Source organism: Eubalaena glacialis, chromosome 14 (assembly GCF_028564815.1).
Source record: "Eubalaena glacialis isolate mEubGla1 chromosome 14, mEubGla1.1.hap2.+ XY, whole genome shotgun sequence".
Taxonomy (NCBI): Eukaryota; Metazoa; Chordata; class Mammalia; order Artiodactyla; family Balaenidae; genus Eubalaena; species Eubalaena glacialis.
In genome coordinates this window covers 18,912,215-18,936,659 of record NC_083729.1, presented here as the reverse complement: position 1 = coordinate 18,936,659, position 24,445 = coordinate 18,912,215, and the positions used below count along the sequence as shown (strand labels likewise).

Here is a 24,445-nt window from a genome sequence, read left to right as displayed (position 1 = left end):
CAACTCCCAGAGGTCCGTGCGGCAAAGCCCGAGCTTATTGGCCAATGGGAAAGACCGTCTCATAACGGGACACAAGCAATAGCCAATAGGCAAGGGGCATTGCCGAGCTTGCCCAGCCACTGCTCACCTATCAGGGGCCTGGGAGCCGATGCTTCCGGTCCCCGCTCAGGGCTTCGGATCCGTTGTCTGTGAGCAGGTACGGCCTCGGGGAGACTGATTTTCGGTGGGGCAGTGAGACCAAAGGTATTTTTGTCTACACTGCTTCCCGGCCTGGCTGTTGTGGGGAGGCTGTAGGTGGGCGGGGAGGGAGGTGGAAGGACAGGCACTTTGGGGGAGGGGGGAGAAGAGGAAGTGTCACAGGTGTGCGGAGAGGATGGAGAGAATGGTGGGGGGCCGCGTGCGAGGGCTGGCGGATGCGGACGAGCAGGGAGTGGGTTTAAACCAGAGAATATATTCCCTGTGACTCACGAGTGAAACTTCCGGGAATATATCCTAAGGAAGCCATTCAAAATGAAAAACATGCTTTATGCATAAACACCTTTATCCCAGCGTTATTTTTAAAAGGATAAAGTTGGCTCTAACCAGGTATCTCACCAGTAAGGAAAAATTATGGAACTTCCTCAACAGTGAGGAAAAGTGAATATTAAGTGGCTTCTAAAAATAATTTATAAAGTCTTTAAATAACATGGGGAAATCCTAACATATAATGTGAAGTGAAAAGATCGTGATATGTAATTGTACAGTATGATTGAAAAAGTTTAACCCAAACTGCATAGAAAAATATCTGGAGGGATGTAGTCATAATTTTCTTTGGATGAATTTTTTTTGTGTGTGAATTTACCTTTTGACCTTTCTTAAAAAATTTTTATTGGAGTGTAGTTGATTTAAAATGTTGCGTTAGTTTTTGCTGTACAGCAAAATGAATCGGTTATACACATACATATATCCGCTCTTGTTTTAGATTCTTTTCCCATATAGGTCATTACAGAGTATTGAGTAGAGTTCCCTGTGCTATACAGTAAGTCCTTATTAGTTATCTATTTTATATATGGTAGTGTGTATATGTCAATCCCAATCTCCCAATTTATCCCTTCCCCTCCCCCCTTTCCTCCCTGGTAACCGTGTTTGTTTTCTACATCTGTGACTCTATTTCTCTTTTGTAAATAAGTTCATTTGTACCATTTTTTAAGATCCAACATATAAGCGATATCATATGGGGATTTGTCGTTCTCTGTCTGACTTACTTCACTCAGTATGACAATCTCTAGGTCTTTTTTTTTTTTTTTTTTTTTAATGCTATTCTTGTCTGCTTACATTCTTTTTATGTACGTATGTATGTATGTATGTATGACTGTGTTGGGTCTTCGTTTCTGTGCGAGGGCTTTCTCTAGTTGTGGCAAGCGGGGGCCACTCTTCATCGCGTTGCGCGGGCCTCTCACTATCGCGGTCTCTCGTTGCCGAGCACAGGCTCCAGACGCGCAGGCTCAGTAATTGTGGCTCACGGGCCGAGTTGCTCCGCGGCATGTGGGATCTTCCCAGACCAGGGCTCGAACCCGCGTCCCCTGCATTGGCAGGCAGATTCTCAACCACTGCGCCACCAGGGAAGCCCTCTAGGTCCTTTTGACCTTTCTTGTGTGTTAATTTAAAACAATAATAAGTGTAAAGAACTTGGAATTATTTTATAGTGAAAACACAATAAATTTAGAAAAACAAGTTGGGGAGTATGTAACTCTGTTTCAACCTACTGGAAGTGCTCCATTTCACCTGAGCCCCTTGATTCTCACTATGAGTTGTCTTTAAAGAAGATTAAAAACAGAAGAATTAAATGGCCATAGACTGAGCACCAGATCCTGGTTCTGACCACCTCTCCCCTGAATTAATATAGTCAGCTTTTCTCTTCCTAAAACAACCAGGGCTCCTGATTTGAGAAATCTTATAGTCTGAGGGTTGAGAGACCAACAGGTATACAGTTAGCTTCAGGCAAATTGTAAATATTTTAAAACATACAAAATAATTGGGGAGCACCAGAAGGTCATTTCAGCCTTTGTCCTCTTGGTTCTCTGATCTTTTAACTACCAACTCGATAACAGTGACTCCCAAATCCTTACCTCTGACTGCCTGAGGTGCAGTGCTACCCTATAAACATCTTAAATGAAGCACATCTAATACTAAACTTATCACACACTACACACTGTTCTTACCTTTGAAGCATTCTCTGTCTTCTTTATCTCTGATTAATGGTTCAGCAATTTCCCAAGCTAAAAATTTGCATGTTATCCTTAATTCTCCTTTCTTCCTCACCACTTATCCTACTTGATACCGATTTTATCTGCCTTAGAAATATCTCTTGAATCTGGCCCTCTTTCTCTACTGAGGTAGCTACAAACTTGGCTCACTTTCTCATCCTAACATTCAAACTATTTCATGGCCCATTATTAAACTTGTCAGCTTCCTAGTTTCTCAGGTCCATTCTGCACATTGTTGCATGAATGTGTGCTGGTTCCTCTAAATTCCAAATTATTCAGCAGGCCCTTTATGAGCAGGGAGATAAGATTGGAAAGGTATAGCAATATAAGATAATTTAAGGCCTTCAATGCTTTGCTTAAACATTTTGGAAGAACTTTTATATACACAGACGGTGGAGACTCATCAAAGGTATTTGAGCAGAAATGCAAAATTACCAGAGCTGTGACTTTTCTCAAGATAATTCTACCCAACACACGGAGTCCAGGCTCTGTGGGAAAGAAGAGACTGAAATGAAGAGGACTTCTCCTTGTCCTACCCTACTAAAAAGGAAGAGGTGGTCAGGACCCTGACTAATAATGGGAGTAGAAAGGATTGGAAGAGATTTTTGTAATTATCATTGGGTTTTTGAAGAAATTTTTCATAATTTTTATTTTTTAATTTTATTGAAGTATATTTGATTTACAATGTTGTGTTAGTTTCAGGTGTACAGCACAGTGATTCAGTATATATATATATATATATATATATATATATATATATATATATTATATATATATATATATTTTTTTTTTTTTTCAGATTCTTTTCCCTTATAGGTTATTACAGAATATAGAGTGTAGTTCCCTGTGCTACACAGTAGGTCCTTGTTGGTTATCTATTTTATTGGGTTGGCCAAAACGTTCGGGTTTTTCCATAACATCTTTTTTTTATTTTTGGCTGCGTTGGGTCTTCGTTGCTGCGCACGGGCTTTCTCTAGTTGAGGTGAGCGGGGGCTCCTCTTCGTTGTGGTGCGCGGGCTTCTCATTGCGGTGGCTTCTCTTGTTGCAGAGCACGGGCTCTAGGCGTGCAGGCTTCAGTAGTTGTGGCATGTGGGCTCAGTAGTTGTGGCTCACGGGCTCTAGAGCGCATGCTTAGTAGTTGTGGCGCATGGGCTTAGTTGCTCCGCGGCATGTGGGACCTTCCCGGACCAGGGATTGAACCCGTGTCCCCTGCATTGGCAGGCGGATTCTTAACCACTGCGCCACCAGGGAAGCCCTTCCATAACATCTTACATCAATATATATAGTAGTATATATACGTTAATCCCAACCTCCTCGTTTAAACCCCACCCCCCACCCCGTCCTTTCCCCTTTGGTAACCATAAGTTTCTGCATCTGTGGGTCTATTTCTGTTTTGTAGATAAATTCATTTCTGTCTTTTTTTTTTTAGATTCCACATATAAGTGATATCATATATTTGTCTTTTTCTGTCTTGCTTACCTTACTTAATATGATAATCTCTAGGTCCATCCATATTGTTGCAGAGGCATTATTTAATTCTTTTTTATGGCTAATACTCCATTGTATATATGTACCACATCTTTATCCATTCATCTGTCGATGGTCATTTATTTACGTTGCTTCCACGTCTTGGCTATTGTAAATAGTGCTGCAGTGAACATTGAGTTGCATGTATCCTTTTGAATTAGAGTTTTCTTTGGATATATGCCCAGGAGTGGGATTGCAGGATCACATGGTAACTCTATTTTTAGTTTTTTACCAAATTTCTTCTTGTTAGTAAAGATGAAAATATTAAAATTAATTCTTCTAGAAAATCTCAGTAACTTTATTATCAAGTTTGTTTTTCCTTTATTTACAAATCCTTACACTGTGTTAACCCTGGCCATACACACCCTCAATGACATTAGACTGACTTGGGTGGCCTAAAACATATCATATAAATTGCTTTTGATGTAATTGGCCCGTTAGGAATTTTCTCTTCCAGGAAAATGTATCATGCATTATTTATCAATAAAAGTCTTTTTTTTTTTAAAGTGCATAAGTAGATATTAGGGAAAAACATATATTATCTTATACAAGACCAACGGGTTTGAGATGGCAGTTTTCTTCATTAGTAATGTCAGAAGACATATTTTTCCATTTAGCAAGCCACTGTAGAACCACTTAACCTGACCTCATGTGTAAGAAGTATAACAGACCATTCCCTCTTAGTAAAAGATTCTAAGAGTAGGGATGAAGCTAGCGAAGAGGAATGAGAAAAAATTTGCAGATAAGTTAAAAGCAAATCGTCCAGTTCGGTAGAGAATACATTTCTTTGGATTTAGAGTCTGAAGGCAGCTTCTCAAGTTCTGTCTTTGACATTTACTAAGTACAATAAAACAAGGTTAAAAAATGTCCATCTGATTCAGTGACGTGGATAGCACTGGTGGGTTGGTGAGAGTTGTTTTGGAGAAGAGTTGGGAATGGAGTCAATTTGGGGTGGGTTAAGAAGAGAATGAGTGGTGAAGAAATGGACACTGCAAGTTTAGACAATTCTTTGATAACTAATAAGATTAAACATCATTTAGAATATGTTTATTGATCATCATAATTGTTTTGTAAATTGCCTGTTGATATTCTTTGGCCACTTAAAATTTTGTCTTTTTAACTGGCTTATAAGAACTTTTTATTTATTTATTTATTTATTTTTGGCTGCGTTGGGTCTTCGTTCCTGCGCGGGGGCTTTCCCTAGTTGCAGCGAGCGGGGGCTACTTTTTGTTGCTGTGCGCGGGCTTCTCATTGTGGTGACTTCTCTTGTTGCAGAGTACAGGCTCTAGGCACACAAGCTTCAGTAGTTGTGGCACGTGGTCTCAGTAGTTGTGGCTCGCGGGCTCTAGAGCACAGGCTTAGTAGTTGTGACGCACAGGCTTAGTTGCTCCCCACCGTGTGGGATCTTCCCGGACCAGGGCTCGAACCCGTGTCTCCTGCATTGGCAGGCAGATTCTTAACCACTTTGCCACCAGGGAAGTCCCAAGAACTTTTTATAAATTAAGTATTTTGTACATTTGAATCTTTAGTTTGTTTTTTCAATTAGAAAAGGGCTATTTGAATATATACTTATTATAAAAACAGTCTTTCCAAAAAATACAGAAATAAGTAAATAGGGTCCCACCTTCTCTCTTCTACCACCTCACTCCATCTCAGTATGTACTGTGAACAGTTTGGTATGTGTTATTTCTGATCTTTTTCTGCATCTTTATGTAAATATATACAAACACATGTATATGGACATATAGAGGTGGATTTTTTTTTCATAAATAGTAGCTTACTAAACATGTTATCTTGTGAATTTCACTGCTTTTTTTGGGGAGGGATTTTTCCATATCAGTACTCATGGAGCTTCCTTATTTTTTAATTTATTTCCATATTGATGTACATTTAGGTTTTTCTGTTACAAAAAATGCTATAGTAAATCCTTATACACATACATATACATGTTTGAGTATTTCTATAGTAGTGTAAAAAGTCTTTCTTTTAAATCTCTTAATTTTTGTTTTACACATTTGGATCTTTAATCTGTCTGGAAGGTGTTTTGTTATAAGATATGAAGGGCAAGTTTCTTAACTTTTTAGAGCTTCAGATCTGTTGTCTCTCACCTAAGAATAACAGTGCTACCCTCACAGGACTGTTACAAGGGTTGTATCAGAGTCTAGGTGACCAGCACCATGTGTGGCACATACTGGACATGTTTATTCCCTTCCTTTCCTTCTAATTTGCCCAGCAAATTCAGGTAGTATCTGGGTGTGTTTATAGAATATGGTCTGTTTTTGCATAGTCAATAACAATGTCATCCTGATTTCCTCAGTTTTGACATGTCTCACATTTCACAGAAAGGCTAACTCCAAAATTTTACCATCGAAATTGATGGAAGTTAGTAAGGCTCTACCATATTTTAAACTGGTGACAAACGGGAGTTTAAGTGTTGCCTTTTGCTTTCCCTTCAGTGTTAAGAAGGAAATGAAATAAAGCATACTGACAAGAGTCAGATGTAAGCAATCTAAAAGAAAAATATACATGAAATAAAGTTATTTGAAAGCCTTAAAAATGAGGGTCTTTTAAAATATCTTGGATCCTTAGTTGCAATAAAAATTATTACTCTTTCAAATAATAGGATGCATTTTGTAATTAGGTTTTGGCATTTAATTTTACAAGTTTTTAATCTTTATGCACACTTATGATCTTATTATATATGTAATTGTTACATACTCTGTTTACAGAAGGACTTTAGGCAGCCATCTGCAGTATTGATCAACTCCATGATGAGTTGACTCATTTCTGGCCTTATGTGCATCTTGCATATTTTATTGGCTCTTTTTAATCCATCATAGTATCATAGTGAGGCTACAGTAAAAAACTGTGATTATAGTAACTTAAAGAGACACAGGGTTAGTAAGCATTTTTTTGTTTACCTGATTTCCTATGAGTGGCTTGGAATTTTGAACCAAAAACTGCTACCATAAGCATTACTATTTTGCCTGTATTGCTGATTTTTAGTATCCCAATTCTGTGATCAAGGAAGTTTGAACTAGAGGTGCCCCGAATATACGTTTGGCTGCATAAATAGCCAACTGTTAAAAACCAGTATGGCTTCCCTTGTGGCACAATGGTTGAGAATCCACTTGCCGATGCAGGGGACACAGGTTCGATCCCTCGTCCGGGAAGATCCCACATGCCACGGAGCAGCTAAGCCCATGTGCCACAACTACTGAGCCTGCGCTCTAGAGCCCGCGAGCCACAACTACTGAGCCCACACGCCACAGCTACTGAAGCCTGCATACCTAGAGCCCGTGCTCCACAGCAAGAGAAGCCACCGCGATGAGAAGCCTGCGCACCACAATGAGGGGTGGCCCCCACTCGCCGCAACTAGAGAGGGCCCACGCGCAGCAACAAAGACCCAATGCAGCCTAAATAAATAAATAAATAAATAAAATGAATTAAAAAAAAAAAAAAACAGAAAACCAGTATTCCACAGAGGCAGTCATAGAATGAACCTGTGGAACAACAACAAAATCTGAAATTTCATCCCCATTATTAAAATTTTACTAAAACATTTTATTCATTAGGTTTCAAAATTTTGACCTTATTTTGCAGGAAAAATAATTTCTCAGCACTGCCAGGCAGTCTTTTTTAATTAATTAATTTATTTATCCATTTATGGCTGCGTTGGGTCTTCGCTTCTGTGCGAGGGCTTTCTCTAGTTGTGGCAAGCGGGGGCCACTCCTCATCGCGGTGCGCGGGCTTCTCACCATCGCAGCCTCTCCCGTTGCGGACCACAGGCTCCAGACACGCAGGCTCAGCAATTGTGGCTCACGGGCCCAGCTGCTCCGCGGCATGTGGGATCCTCCCAGACCAGGGCTCGAACCCGTGTCCCCTGCATTGGCAGGCAGATTCTCAACCACTGCGCCACCAGGGAAGCCCCCAGGCAGTCTTTTAATATGCCAAATTCCTCCCATCCTTTTATCCTCTCACAATAATGACCTGTGAAAGGGCTAAGCCAGTTGTCTTGTAAAATGTACTACATCCTGAATTTGTCTGACTGTATTCTCATGGTATAACTTCCTAATTATTTCAGATAACCTTTATCAGAAAGGATGGAGTTGGGAAAAGGAAAACTTCTCAGGACTGGACTGAATGCGTTGTATCAAGCAATACACCCAATTCACGGCCTTGCCTGGACTGATGGGAATCAGGTAGTCTTGACCGATTTACACCTTCACAGTGGAGAGGCCAGGTTTGGGGACTCAGCAGTCATTGGACAATTTGAACATGTGTATGGGGTGTCCTGGGCCCCACCTGGTACAGCTGACACACCTGCTCTGCTCGCTGTCCAGCACAAGAAGCATGTCGTCGTGTGGCAGCTGTGTCCTAGCACTACGGAGACAAGCAAATGGCTGATGTCTCAGACCTGTGAGATTAGACAGTCACTCCCTGTCCTTCCCCAGGGCTGTGTGTGGCACCCAAAAAGTGCTGTCCTGACTGTGTTGACTGCACAGGATGTCTCTGTTTTCCATAATGTTCACTGGGACAGTTCCCAGGTCAAAGTGGACATCAGCACCCAAGGCCTCATTCACTGTGCCTGTTGGACCCAGGATGGCCAGAGGCTGGTGGTGGCCGTAGGCAGCAGCGTGCGTTCTTATATTTGGGACAGTGCTCAGAAGACTCTTCACAGGTGCCCCTTCTGCCCAGTGTTTGATGTGGACAGCTACGTGTGCTCAATCGGAGCCACTGTGGACTCACAGGTCGCTATAGCCACTGAGCTTCCACTAGATAAGATTTGTGGCTTAAATGCATCTGGAACCTTTGATGTTCCCCCTAGTAGTGAAGGCACTTGTCTGTATACTTTACCAGTTATTGACGAAGTTTCCTCTGAAACAAATTCTGAAACACCAGTTTCTCCCTTTTCTTCACCCTTTTCTGATCCTCTGGATCTAACTCATATACACTTTGATAGATCTAAATCTGAGGCTAGTTCTCTTATTTGTCTAAGAAAAAAGGACTACTTGACAGGAACTGGCCTGGATTCTTCACACTTGGTCCTCTTGACCTTTGAGAAGGAGGTTACCCAGAAAAGAAAAGTCACCATCCCAGGCATTCTGGTTCCTGATCTAATAGCGTTTAATCTTAAAGCACAGGTAGTCGCAGTGGCTTCCAATACGTGTAATATAATTTTTATCTATTCTGTCATTCCATCATTTATGCCAAACATCCAACAAATTCAGTTAGAGAGTAATGAAAGACCAAAAGGCATAAGTTTCTTGACAGATAAATTATTGTTAATTTTGATAGGAAAACAGAAATCCACTGATTCGGCATTTCTTCTTTCTTCAAAGTCTGATCAGTATATGATTCGTTTGATTGTTAGAGAAGTTATGTTGGAAGAAGACTCTCCAATGACACTGAGTGAAAACCAGAGTGGTTACTCTGCTTTCAGTACTCTGTTAAATAAAGCAAATAGAAAAAAACTAATTGAAAGTCTTTCCCCGGATTTTTGTCACCAAAATGGAGGGCTCTTGTTAACAGCTAATAGCAGCAGTCAAAGTGGAAGGCCTGGAAGAACCCTTATTCAAGAAATCAAAAGTCCTCCATCCAGTATCTGTGATGGCTCCACAGCCCTAGAAACTCTAGATGCCGGGCCTGTTAACCAGTCGGTAACACTGCCCGGACCCAGTGGCACACCAGACCACACCAGTACCACGGGACCTCCTAACTTACAAGTGGAAAAGGAAACTTACCAGCTATCTAAGATACTGGAAATTTTATCTAGGAACCTGACTGAAGTGCAGCGGCGTCTTTCTGAACTCTCAGACTTTCTACGTAATGGAAAGAAATCCTCTCCAGTGTATCCACTCTCTCAGGATGTGCCTTATGTTCACATCACTTGCCAGGTAACTTCTCCTTTGAGGAGCTACCACTGGCTCCTGCAGCCAGTAGGTACTGCAAGAGAAATTTATTGATGAGGAAGTAGTATTCTAATTGAACTTCACTGACCTGGACATGTTATATTCAGGCAAGTTGTTACACCTTTCCAGGTTGGTTGGCTGGGCACACATACCAGTATACACCGTGATTTTATCATGTGCGTGGTGTGAAAACATGAATGATTGCACTCATTCTGGCAATCTATGTTTGGAAAAAAATTTTTTTAATTCATGCTGTTTCATTGCGAAAACCTTTTCCTTATGCAATTGCAGACACTCTTCTATTTATAAGAGAGCTTATAATAGCATAACAGCATAAGATTATAACAGCATCTTATAATATGCTGTTATAAGAGAGGTTATAGTCGTTAAAAAATTTTAATGCATCTGTTTATGCCTGTATACGCAAACAAAATATTATATAAGTGGGATCATACCATATCTGTTTTTATCATGAACACTCCTTTCCCATCACACTTGGCCCTGCTCCTCCTCCCTGTAACCCACCTTAACTAGCAGCTTAATGCGGATCCTTTCATATTTTACTTCACACTCACATGATCTTACACAGATCTTTGTATACGTAGGTGTATAGGTGCGGGGGTGTTGGTGGTGACTTTGTCATTGTTTTACAAAAATGGGGTCATATGGTGCATTCTTTACTTCACGCTGGGAGTATGCTGTTTATTCAGCCTTTCCCTTGCTGATGGACATTCACTTTGTTTTCAGTTCTTAGGCACTCCAAGTGGTGCTGCAATAGTATTCTCATATGTATCTATTTGTATTCATACTTTTATTTCTGTTGGCTTGGTTCCCAGAAGTGGAAGTGCAAGTTTGAAGAGTATATATATACACACATACATATATGCTTCTACTTTTAATAGAGTTGACAGATTGCCTTTCAAAGATTTTTTACTAAACAATGCATCATCACATGTCCATCAGCGACCAATGAGACTGTCGTTTTCCTCACTTCCTCACCAATCTGATGAGTGCAAAGTGGTATTTCACTTTTATTAATTTGTATTTCCTTTACTATTAGTGAATTTGAGTATGTTGTCATGTTTTTTGGCCAATTGAATGTGAATTGCGTTTTGCTCATATTTTCCTATTGAGTTATCAGTTTACAAGAGCTTTTTTTATATTATAGAAATTGATATATATGTAATAGTCTAGATTTTCTTGCATTATTTTACTACATTGTTTTTACCTTTAAGTTTTTAACCTTTATTAACATTTTCTGAAATTTAGATAACCAGTTGTGCTACCAACATTATTAAAAATCCATCTTTATCCCACTGAACTTGATCTACCACATTGGTCATATATAAACTTACATATACTGAGATCTAATTCTGGATTCTTCTTACTGCAGCTACTGTAATGCTGGTCTCTTTATCTAGAACTTTAACAATACCACACTGATTTGATTACTGTGGACTTATATATCTTTGTTTTAAAAGATATTTGCAGAAAGTTGGTATTGAAATCAATAATAAATAATATGTAAATTACTATTTAAATAATGGTCAAAAGAGATATTTTCATTAGTTTTTTCATAAAAGTACTGTTTGACTGACTCAAGGACATAGGTTTTTAAAAGAACCAAACACTAATTTAAAATTGAATTAAAATTTTTTTAGCATAAAAAATTTCAAACACATAATAAAATATATTTTTTATTATGAAAAATTGTAAACATATAGAAAGAATACCTAATGAAACCCTATCTATATCTATCACCTGGATTTAATGGTTGTTAACATTTTACCATAATTGCTTCTTTTTTTTGTTTTCTAAAATATTTTTCTAAGTAGCATCATGGTGTTTCACCCGTAAGTATTTTGGGTTGTTGTTCTAAAGTGTAAGCACATTTTCTTTAATTATCACTGTACCATTATCATACTTGATAACATTAACAATAATTACTTGATATGATCTAATACCTAGTTTTTATTCAGATTCCTAAATTGTCCCCCAAACCGGTTAAATCACAAATAAATCAGTTAAAAATCAGTTAAGTCACTGATATAAAAAAATTTTTTTAATTAACTTCACAACCACATTAAGGATCTTAGTTATATTATGTACCAAAGCTAATTGAAACAAATATTTATAAACATTTAACATCCCAATCCTAGATTTTTGAAGAGGATTTTTCCCACATTGTCTTCAGCCAAAACAAATGCTTAAATGGCTTTATTAACTACATGAAGTTTTCAGTGTATTTTCAATAAACAGATTTTTTATTTTTAAAAATTATAGTACTTTATAAGTGTGAAATCTAGTTTGGATTTTTTTTTCCTTCCATGACTTCAAATAGTTTTTCTTTTTTCCCTTTTTGTTTCTCTTTTTGAATAGGCCATTCATTTACTTGCTTTAAAAAACAAAACATTCTTTTAATAGAAAGGTATATACTGAGAAGTCTTAGTTTCACCCCATCCTTCTTCAGCTTGTTCCCCTCACCTCATATAGGTAACCATTTTTATTTTTATTACTTTATTCAGATATTAGCAGATCTTACTATTTATTTTTATTTTTCCTTTTGTTACACAAAAGGTAAGGTACTATATACAATGTTCTGCATCTTTTTTCCATTTAGTTACATAGTCTCAAGAACTCTCTGTATCAGCACACAGAGCTTTTTAAATTTTTTTTACAGATGCATAGTATTTTTTTTCCTAATTACAAAAGTAATGTATGCTCCTTGAGGAAAAAAGTTAACCAATATGAGCATATTTAATGTTTGTTTATTGGTTTTTTTGGCCTCCCTACGTGGCTTGTGGGATCTTAGTTCCCCAACCAGTGATCGAACCTGGGCTTTCAGCAGTGAAAGCGCAGAGTTCTAATCACTGGACCACAGGGAATTCCCAAGAATATTTAATGTTGAAAGTAAAAATTCTTCATAACCAAACCCTTAGAGAAAACCACAGGTATAGTTAGTAATGGAAGTATTTATTCCATTTTTTTTCTATGCATTTACTAAAACCTTTGTCGATCTAAAAGATATAATATCTAATTGTTTGATTTTATTTTTCTTTAAATAGATTATTTTATTTATTTATTTATTTATTTATTTATTTATTTATTTATTTATTTATTTATTTATTTATTTATGGCTGCGTTGGGTCTTCGTTGCTGCGCACAGGCTTTCTCTAGTTGTGGCGAGCAGGGGCTACTCTTCGTTGCGGTGCTTGGGCTTCTCATTGCGGTGGCTTCTCTTGTTGCAGAGCACGCGCTCTAGGTGCACAGGCTTCAGTAGTTGTGGCATGTGAGCTCAGTAGTTGTGGCCCATGGGCTTAGTTGCTCCGCAGCATGTGGGATCTTCCCGGACCAGGGCTCAAGCCTGTGTCGCCTGCATTGGCAGGCGGATTCTTAACTACTGCGCCACGAGGGAAGTCCCTAAATAGATTATTTTATCAAACAATATATACTTTTTTACAAATATTTTTACAAATATTTATATTTGTAAATGCATTTTTTTAAAGTAAAAAGAAATGTGTTTTTTGCCTTTCAATTCTTCAGTTTCTCAGTTTATAATGAGCTAGTTCAGCCAAGCTGTTATCAGTAAGTACTTCTGGAGGTAGAATTTTGGGGACTTTACTTTCTGCATTATAAATTTCTGTTTTCTTTATGTTGAGCATATATTTCTTTTGTAATGAGAAAAGTAAAAGAAAAACAAAATAAAAGCAATGAAGAGTTTTTCCCCCTATAATATCAGAAGGCACATTTCATAAGAGTTAAGATGAATAATTAGTTGCTTATGGCCCTTACAGTTTATTCATGTGCTATCTTTTAAAATGTTATTACATAGTAGACATACATCTTTTGAGCTGTTCATCCTACCACAAATGGAGTACAGTTTACCTTTTATCGTTGAAATTATTTTTCTTAGTAGTCAGAAAATGAGTAGTGATAACTTTAACAAGAAAATAAGTTAGACACATAACTTATAAAACTTTAAGAAATGCTTACATGAAGATATTGTCTCATAATATAGAATTAGAAGTTATATTTTTTATTCTGTGTTCTATGGATATACCTTTGGACTCAATGTGTCTTAAATTAGAGCTATAATTGTTCTATATTTTCTTTCTCTATGGATATTTGGAAACATTTTCAAAGATGCGTTAATTTTTAATATAACTTTTTAAAATTTAAAAATCACTGTTATTTGTACTTTTTCTAAGCTAAGTGAATTTTTACCACAGTTTGTTTATTTTACTTATGCAAATCCTCTGCTACTCCACGACTTAGGGCAGTCTTTCTTGGCATTTTTTCCCCAATAAAGAAAACGTAAAACTTCTTAGTTATACAGGCATACCTAGTTTTATTGCACTTCAGAGAGATTGTGTTTTTTACAGATTGAAGGTTTGTGGCAACCCTGAGTTGTCAGATGATAGTTAGCATGTTTTAGCAATAAAGCATTTTTAAATTAAGGTATGTACATGATTTTATTAGACATACGCATCTGCACACTTAAATGGACTATAGAATATGCATTAGGAAACCAAAAACTTTCATGCGGCTCACTTTATTGTGATACTAGCTTTATTGCAGTGGTCTGGAACCAAACCTGCAGTATCTCCAAGGTACACCTGTTTCTAAAACAGCCAAGCAGTTGTTCCTCACCATCAGATTTTATCTCTCAGGCTGCCATCCATCATCCTATAGCGTTATTAGTCACGTCCTAGGAAAGCCAGTTCCTAGTAATAAGGACATAACACTGGGGAAGAACAGAGCAAAAGGAAATTAGGGGTTGTGTTTTGTCTGATTCTTTAGTTGTGTTAAATGATGCAGCAAAAAGCTCCTTATTTAAAACTGAAGTCTAGTTGATAGCGATAATAGATAAGAATTTTAAAAACTACACGTTCTATTCTTAGGAAATGTTAACTCCATTGCTTCTGCAATCAGTTTAACAACTTTTATTTTTATATTTGAAGAAATCTTATTTTTTAGGTCCTGTTGTAGAAAAAAGAGCCGTGCTTCTCTGCAACGGCAAGCTAAGACTCAGTACAGTCCAGCAGACTTTTGGCCTCTCTCTTATTGAAATGCTGCATGGTAGGTAAAATTCAGAAATTGACTCTACCTGACACCCCCTCCCTCTATTTTGTAACTTTCACTGGTAATGAAAATGAAGTGTACCAACCATTCAGTGATTCATTAGATAGTTAAAAAGTATTATTAATTGCCTATTTTATGCCCAGGCCTATTATAGGTGCCAAAATACATGGAAAATATGGGTTCTACCCTTAAGGAACTTACAACCTAGCTGGAAAACCTAAATGTACACATGAAAAAACCAAATAGAGTTATGAAGCAATATATAACAACTGCAAGGAAATAACATAAAAACCTCATATATACTTGTTGCACTAAAACATAAAGATCATAGCATTGCAGAATATTTCTTTTGTGTGTGTGTGGGGGGGTGTTTTATATATACATTTTTTTTTTTTAATATTCTTTTCCACTATGGTTTATCACAGGACACTGAATGTAGTTCTCTGTGCTATACAGTAGACCTTGTTGTTTTCTTTTTTATTTTTGGCCATGCCATGTAGCTTGTAGGATCTCAGTTCCCCGACCAGGGACTGAACCCCGGCCATGGCAGTGAAAGCCCAGAATTCTAGCCACTAGGCCACTAGGGAACTCCCACAGAATATTTCTTAAAGGAATTGTCATTTTAATATGCAGCAGACTTGTGGACATGAAGGATACTCCTAGGTGGCAAGGGACTGAGTCACACCTGTGTTCCATCCAATGGAGAGCATGGCGGTTTTCTGAACATAGAATTTTGTTTCATCTTTTCCCCCTTAACATGGTAGCATCAGCATTTTTCTATTTTGACACATGCATTTATGATATGACTTCATAACTGTTATTTTTACTGGGTTAATAGTCTATCCTGGGCGTACCATATATTTTTTTCCTTCCGGTTTTATTGAGATATAATTGACATACAGCACTGTATAAATTTAAAGTGTACAACATAATGATTTGACTTACATGCATCATGAAATGATGATCACCGTAAGTTAGTGAACATCCATCATCTCATATAGATAGAAAAAACTTTTTTTCCTTGTGATGAGGATTTACTCTTTTAATACCATATTTTACTTGGCCATGTTTTCTTTGACATTTAGGTGGTTTCCAATTTTTCATTATCATAAATAACCCTAATAAAAACCTCTCTGCATATTTTACATGTTTTTGGAAAGTGTAGATTTTTAGAAGTGAAATTACAGGGTCAACAGGTGAGACACAGTAGACTCGAAAGAACCAGAGAAAGTCCAGGTATGTATTATGCTAGTGGCCCTAGGTTACCCCAGAACAAACTATTTAGGATTATCTGGGCCATTCTAGTCTAGGTCTAGTCAGCTCAGCCTCCTTGGGTGTCTAGAGGCTGGTATGGATCTCAAGAATATAGAATTTTCCTCCAAAGAGTAGCTGTTCCCAACTTCACATAGTTTCTGGAGAAACTGCTTAACAGCATGTATTGATATATAAGTTAGGAACACCATGCACAACCCCTAACACCTGTGTGCACACATGCACACACAAACTCAAATGCATAGCACTGAGTGATTAATGCCTAACCTGGGTGAAAATACATGTCCCTTAGCTATGCCTGTCATCAACATCCCCTTGCTGCCATGTAACCTGACCTTAACTTTATACCAGGTCCCTCCGTCTCCCCATTCTCTGTAATGTCTTGTGATGGTCAGGTTCATCAACTACTACATTCTTTTCCTCATAAAAGTTGTATTTGTCATATTTTTCTTTATAGAATAAGACAGGATATCCTAAATTGCCTATGTGTTTATTTTACTTTGCAGACTCCCACTGGATCCTTCTCTGTGCTGATAGCGAAGGCTTCATCCCCTTAACTTTCACAGCCACACAGGAAATAGTCATAAGAGATGGTAGGTCAAATGACTTTAGGGGCCCTGTCTCTTGAAGTCTTTTAGAGACATACTGCCCAAAGCATAGATGCCACCGGCTGTTCTAACCATTTTGGCAGTATAGTCTGATACTTGGTTGCAGAATATTTGCTGCACAGCCTTTCAGATGAGGTTATTACAAGCAAGATCTGTTTTCCGAGGTGGACGCTCCCCAGCTGGGATTTGTACTGTCGTTGGGAGGTGAAGAACTTGCCATGGCTGGCTCGGCCACCTCTCTCCCCAGGCTGACTTTGCCTACTCTCAGCAGAGCCCAGTCTTTGGTAGATGGCTCAGAAAGTGGTTATTTATGTATTCATTACTGTGTGGTTTTGTCTAAGGGCAGAATTCCCGGCGCAAAGCGATTTTATGGTGCCATATGGATTGTGTTTTATGGTTTCTCTGAGGTTTTTTTGTCCCTTGCCCAAAACAGTGTTAAAGCCCTTAGAAGCACTTAAAAGGTACCTCAGCATTGTTATAGATCTTTTTCTTGGCTTAAAGTTGAGTGTGAGGAGTGCTGGAGAACATCTGCTGCAGCCTGTCTTTTTACCCCAAACGAGCAGGAATCAGCAGAGCTCAAAGGAAGACAAAAAATCGATTGACTTCTGCTCCCAGGGCTACCTAGAAGAGAAAGTAGTTCTCATGTTGGCTGGACCTCCCAGGATTTAAACCTAACCCTCTCGCTTCCCTAGAAAATTCTGGCTGACATAGTTCCAGGTACTCCTAAAAACTGTCTCTGGGCAAATTTCAAATGAAATTTCAGGTGCTTTGACTCACTCTGGACCACACTTGAGTGTGTCCTGATGTTACTAGTATAATGCCAAGCATAGGTGAGGCCTACAGCATGATTTTGTGCTGTTGCCACTCATGATTTTCTCCGTGATAGGTTACCCACCCCCCCATTGTTGGGATCATAAAAATGTCCTATTTTTTTCCCAGTAATCAACTCCCTTAAATTGTCACTTTAATTTTGATATTTTTCTTCCCCCCACCCCCCGGATTCAAGTCTTAGAGACCAGCATAGAATCTGCGAGAGAAAGTTTTTATTTCAGAAAGTTGGAGGTTTCACTGAATCTGAGATAGTTTATTATAATTATGGACTAAAGCGCCAGCTTAGCATAGTGGAAAGAGCCCTGATTCCAGCTTCAGATAGACTCACCATTTCTCACTGCCTTCAGACAGTCATAAGCTTCAGTCACTGCAGCATAACGAACGGATCAGTGTGTAGCTGGTCAGAGCACATCTGCAGATAAATTGTTTCAGCCATAGGAGCTCAGATGCATAAGAGCTCAAGTGCATCTTTTTCACCCTTTCTTTTAAAATCATCTGGAAAGAAATATTTTGTACCCTTGAGGACTCCTGTTGGTCTGTTACAGTTTATGAAGGTGGAGCTGGGATAGGGAAGAAGCGAGGGGCCCACTTTGTGATTGAAATGCATTAGAGGAGCTGCTGGGATAATGGAAGTGGAGCCCCCTTGTCTGGAATCCGTTGCCTGAGAGCATTGGCTGAGGACAGTCTGAGGCCTGCTTCCATTTTCAAAGAAAGTGTCCGGGTGGGGTGAAAGCACAGAACTGTGAAGCCTCAAGAGGGGGTCTGGGGTACCCCATAGTAAGATCAGTGTAGGTGCTGCACTCAACGTGTATGTTATAATCATTTCGCTGGTCAGAATCCTGTGAATGAGGCTTCAATAAAATCACTAATGGTTGTTGTGGCTTTTGTGAATGTTTTTATTTTTGTGAATGTTTTGATGGTGTTTGCTTTGTGATTGTTGCTGGTATAAAGGAATGTTCTTGATTTTACATATGTGTATGTTTTCTTTGTATTTCTTCTGGTGGACAGTCCAGAACATAATTTTTTTTTTTCCGGCAAATCTGATTCCATGACAACTCTCAAACATAAGATGTTTCCTTGGCCTTTACTATTTATAATCATTGGAATCATAGAAGATAATCCAGTATTTGTTGGTTTTGGGAGAGACGGAAACAGGGAGAGAAGAGCTAAATTCTTTAAATTATTGTTTAATGTTACATTGAGAATATTTTGCATAAAGACATTATTTATAAATCCTATTTTGCGCCCACATTTTAAAAAATTTTGTACAGTATTATTTGATAAATGCAATAGATGTAAGGTGTAGGAAGGCTTAATAATAAAGTGAACCACCTACCACCTAATTTAAGAACCAGAACGTTACTAGGAACCATTCAAACTCCCTGTGTATCCCTCCTGGATCCTTCTCCATAGAGGTAACTGCACCCCAGAGGTGACTAATCTCTAGATTGTTGTAAATTATCATTTCTTTTCTTTTTATTTTTTATTCTTAATTTAATTTAATTTTATTTTGGCCCCGCCATGCAGCTTGCGGGATCTTAGTTCCCTGACCACGGATTGAACCCAGGCCACCTCAGTGAAAGCGCCAAGTCCTAACCATTAAACCACCAGGGAATTCCCTCTTTCTTTTTAAAAAGGAGTTTCACCATGATCACATACACATTGGCCTAGATAATGTAATGTTTTTGAGCTTTATACAATGGTATTTTATTGTATGTACTCTTCTGCAACCTGCTTTTTTTTCACTCAGTATTGTTTCTAAGGTTCATACTTGTTATGTGTATGTTCTATTGCTTTCATTGTTTTAAGTTACCACAATTTTTCCATTTTCTTGCTGTGCACATTTGGATTTTCCCCGGGTTCTATTTTTGCGATTATAAACAATATTGCTTTGAATATTCTTATTAAATGTCTCCTGATGCAGGTGTTTAAAAAGTCCCTCTAGGGCCTTTTATCTAGACGTGGAATTGCTGGAGCACAGGGTGTATGTAAATTCAAATTATTTTCCGAGGTGGTTATATCAGTCTTCATTCCCAACAGCTCCTATTGCTCTATAGGCTCAAGGGTTCTTAATTTATGACCCTCCAATAGTTATAAATGGTTTCTCCTTTAACCTGATTTTTACTTCTGGACCAACAATGAAATTGAGCATCTTTCATGTGTTTATTGGCCATTCCAGTTTTCTCTTTTGCAAAATGCCTGTTCTTGTCTTTTGCCCAAATTTCTATTGGGTTGTCTTTTTCTTGTCGAGTTGTAGGGATTCTCTTCTTTTTTTAAATTGAAGTATGGTTGATTTACAATATTATGTTACCAAGTTGTAGGGATTCTTTATACTATTCTAGATGTTGTTAGTATGTGGCTAATATCTTCACCCAGTTTGTGACTTGTCTTTTCTCTTCCTTGATGGTGTGTTTTATTGAACAAACATAGTTAATTTTAATGAAGTCACTTTTTTTTTATTGAAGTATACTTGATTTACAATGTAATGAAGTCACATTTATCTTTCCTTTTATGAAAGTTTTGTCTTTCACATTTATTTCTTTAATCAACATTCTGTTGGGTACTTGAGTGGGACCCTCTGTAGATCTCCCTAGGTTTCTCTTGAGGAGTAGCTCACTCCTCCACTATTCTGTCCTGCAAACTCTAGCCACTTTGGTCTCTTCCAGCTCGTCTTCTCAACTCAGGGAGCCCTCTGGACTCTAAATTGGTTCTCCTCACTGTCATCTGGAAATTCTCAAGGCAGTAAACTGGGGCAGTTGTAAATTTCACCTCATTTGTTTCCCTTCTCTTAGAGATTACTCCTTTGTTGCCTGATGCCAGTGCCGTGAAAACTGTTGTTTCATATATTCTGTCCAGTTTTGTTTTTTTTTTTTAACAAACCAGCCAAGAGGTGAGATCTGGTCTCTACTGCTCCGTCATGGCCAGAAGCAGAAGTTTTTCCACATTTTATTCATTTATTCTTAGGTACTTTATATTTTTTGTTGCTACTGTGAATGATATTTTTTAAAAATTATATTTTATAAGTGTTGCATATAAAGTGCAATTCTTTTTTGTTAATTTTATATCCAACTACCTTGCTATACTGTCTTATTAATTCTAATAATTTATCTGTAGATTCTTTGGGTTTTCTATGTAGGCAATCATATCATTCACAAATAATGAAAATTTTGTGGATAGTGGGTATTCCTGATTTTAAAGGAACTGTTTCACCATTAAAAGTGATGTTTGCCCTAGGTTTTTGGTAGATACCCTTTCTTATGTTTAAAATTTTCCTTTTCTTCTTGGTTTGTTAAGTACTTTTATCATGAATGGGTGTTAGATTTTTATCAAATGGTTCTTTCTGTATCTATTGAGACTGTAATTTTTACCTCCCTTAATCTGTTAATGTGGTGAATATCACTTGATGGATTTTTCTAACATTAAACAAACTTTGCATTGTTGGAATACACCCAATATGTTCATGATGTATTTATTTTTTAGACGTTGCCAGACCCAGTTTGCTAATATTTTGTTTTGGATTCTTGCTTCTATGTTCATAAGTAAGATTAACCTGCAAATTTCCTTTCTGTTTGCTTTTGCTTGTCTAGTTTTGGTTTCGAGCTTATTATGGCCTGGTATAATGAGTTGCTGAGTATGCCTTTTTCTATTCCCTGGAAAAGTTTTCATAAGATAGGAATGATCCTTGATTGAATGTTTGATAGAATTTGGATCTGGTGTTTTCTTTGTGGGAATGTTTTAAAATACTTATTTTATTCCTTTAATATTTATGGGACAATTTAGGATTTCTGTATATTTATACCCAGACACATGTACACTCAGTTCTGTTATAATGTCTGTTTTGAAAACAAATTTGTTCCAATACAATTGCTATATTAGGGAACTATTAGAGCATAACTTGAATTTCCTTTTGCTTGTGTACCAGTTTTGTCCTTAAGAAACACTAGGTGAACACAGAAAACTGTACCCAGCTGAACTGAGTCCCATAGGGATACACATACATACACATATATACACATCTCAAACACCTAACGATCAGCTACATCAGTTTGCTGTGTGTGTTATGAGCCACACCCATCCATATCTGGTGTTACAACTTTCTGTTCAATTTCAAATAACTTCTACCATTTGATAATGGTAGAACCCACAAATTGCAACACTTTCCCTTGCTTAATCCATACTCGGTATATATGGGGAATGGGGTGGTAGAGTGAATGGGAGAGAAAGGAAACTAAGAAGAGACCAAGTTTTGGGTTTTGGTGACTGGTTAGATGCTGACGTAAATTCACCGAAAATGCAGGAGACAGAACATGGGTGGGGAGAAGGTGAGGAGTCCATTTTGGACATGTGATGTTTTAACTGCCTGGAGGACACTGAGATGGGCATCTGATCTTTGATTCTGGGGACCTGAAGGTCAGCAGAGAGCTCAGGGTTGGAAATAGAGTGGGGTAGAGGTGGCGGTAGTGAATGAAATCACATGGCCCTGGGAAGCACAAGATGACCACAGAGCATCAAAGGAAGAAGAAGCAAAGGAAAAGTCAGAAAATGAATGGTCAGAGATGGTGGAGGAGAACCGGGAGGGAGGTAAGGGAGCCAAGGAGGACAGGGTTTTGAAGAAGCATGGTCAGCATTATGGCTACCTGTGATTGAGGTTTCCTTTGTCAGTGTTACCCCACCTAATCATCAGACCTGTCCCAACACGTAGGTAACAGTGTACACATTTCTTTCAAGAAATAAATGGAGGGACTTCCGTGGTGGTCCAGTGGTTAAGACTCCGTGCTCCCAATGCAGGGGGCCCGGGTTCGATCCCTGGTCAGGGAACTAGATCCCTCATGCTGCAACTCAGAGTTCACATGCCTCAACTAAAGATCCCACCTGCTGCAACTAAGACCTGGTGCAGCCAAGTAAATAAATATTAAAAAACAAAAAAAAAATGGAGGCTCAGACTTGTTTTAAAAAGTTGACTAAAACCACTAAGAGAGGAAAGCAACATACAAACTCCCTTCTCCCTTTCTCCGATGCTGGAGTGCGCCTGCCAGGCCGCACTGTCTCCTCAGTGGGGAGGCAGAGGCCAAGTTCAGTGGGTTAAGGAGGGAATGGCAGGGGCTTCCCTGGTGGCGCAGTGGTTAAGAATCCGCCTGCCATTGCAGGGGACACAGGTTCAAGCCCTGGTCCACGAAGATCCCACATGCCGCAGAGCAACTAAGCCCGTGAGCCACAACTACTGAGCCCACATGCTTAGAGCCCGTGCTCCGCAACAAGAGAAGCCACCGCAATGAGAAGCCCACGCACCGCAACAAAGAGTAGCCCCCGCTCACCGCAACCAGAGAAAGCTTCGCAGCAACGAAGACCCAACACAGCCAAAAATAAAGATTAAAAAAAAAATTTATTTTAAAAAATTACACACAAAAAAAGGAGGGAATGGCAGGTGAGGGTCAGGAGACAGGAGACAACGCTGTGGAGCTGGGTGGCGGGAGGAGAGTAAACCGATTATTTGAAGAGGAGGAGAAAGTGAAGGGAACAGGGAAGGCTGTTTCTGTTTGTTCGAGGATGAGGGCACCATGGATATTCACTTATTCAGTTAGCAAACATTTATTCATGTTGAACGTTCACTTCTGGGCACTGAGGATGTAGCAGGTCAAAGTCCCTGCCCTCATGACATTTCTGTTTTAACAGGGGTGTCAAGCAATAAACAAGAAAGCCGTTGATAACTATATAGTTGTATGTGGAGGTGGGTTCTACTGAGCACAAGCAAAGTGGGTGGAGCGTAGAGACCTGGGGGTGGAGGAGGCGATTGTGGGGAAGCAGGAAAGGCCTCCCTGAGGAAGTGATACTTCAGGAGAGACCTGATCTTGTGAGACCTTGAGGGACTGTTGATGGGATGCAGGGGTGGGGCTGAGAGGGTCTTGAGCAAGTGGTGGCATGCTCTCCTGGATTTAAGTGGGGATAGAAAAGGTCGTGGAGAGGGAAGGGGCAAGGGGAGATGTCTGCCTTTGCCGGCGATAGGCCCAGGGCTGGCCGTGGTGGCAAGGAGAGATCTTCTTCCTCTGAAACAGGAGGATGGGCTCTGAGGAGGGTGGGTGTCAGGAGAGGGACATGGATATGGGGGAAGCTCAGTGGGCAAATGTGAGCCGAAGGTCGAAGAGTAGGAATAATGGAATTACAGTGGAATCAAAGCATAGAGTCAGAGGCAGGGATGCTGGCGTTTGGTTTCAGAGGAGGAGTGGTCCTGTGATACCAAAGTCCTGTATCAGCCATACCTCCAAAAACTATTTTAAGCCCTGGCTAGCTCCACAAGCTTTGGAATCAGGCCAACTTGGGTACAAGACCGTTTCTACCACCAACTGATCTTAGGCAAGTTGCTTAATCTCTCTAAGCCTGTTTCCTCATCTGAAAATGAGAATCATAGTACCTGCTTCATAGGGCTGCTATGAAGAAGAAATGGAATAATACCTTTTGGCCAGCCCATGATTACCTCCTGTCTCTGAGATCTAACCCCTAACCCCCAGAGGTGGCCCCCTGCAGCTGTCTTTGTACAGTGAAGCTCTGACCCTTGAGACCGCACTCCCGGGAAATAGTATAGGTAACATAAAACGTGGCACAAGCTTCTGATCCCACCTGCGTTGCCCATGTTTCCAAAGCACAGCATAACATAATTTGGTAGAAACTACCTGGCCTTCTGTCGTACCAGGTACCGTCTCCACAGGGCCAGTGATTTTCCAGTGTTAAGAAACTGTTCTGTATGTGTGCGTGTGTGGGTGTGAGTGTGCAGTGTGTGAGGTATGTGTGTGGTGTGTGTGCCTGTGCACGGCGGGGGGTGAGCAGAGCTTCCTGTCAGCCCCTTCCTGAATCGGTCAGATGGGCAAGGAAGAGAGACCGAGCCCAGCTCTTTCTCCGGAGCCCTGTGACCTCAAGGATCAGATGCCCATGTCAATGTCACGGGGCCAGAAAGTTCAGGCATCAGACAGAC

At 39.3% G+C, this 24,445-nt stretch overlaps 1 protein-coding gene across 3 annotated transcripts; it reads left to right on the top strand.

The window, feature by feature from the left end:
• Positions 1-169: 169 nt before the first annotated feature.
• WDCP (WD repeat and coiled coil containing) lies at positions 170-22,705 on the top strand. Of its 3 annotated transcripts, none has more exons than XM_061211030.1 (5): positions 170-196; positions 7,858-9,670; positions 14,647-14,764; positions 16,546-16,632; positions 22,626-22,705. In XM_061211030.1, the coding sequence occupies exons 2-5, from the start codon at positions 7,877-7,879 to the stop codon at positions 22,679-22,681; spliced, it is 2,055 nt and encodes a 684-aa protein (XP_061067013.1). In that variant the 5' UTR covers positions 170-196; positions 7,858-7,876; the 3' UTR covers positions 22,682-22,705. The 3 variants fall into 3 exon arrangements, with proteins under 3 accessions (XP_061067013.1, XP_061067015.1, XP_061067014.1); XM_061211031.1 differs by lacking the exon at positions 170-196 and adding an exon at positions 199-243; XM_061211032.1 differs by lacking the exons at positions 16,546-16,632; positions 22,626-22,705 and having other exon boundaries at positions 14,663-14,758.
• Positions 22,706-24,445: the final 1,740 nt, after the last annotated feature.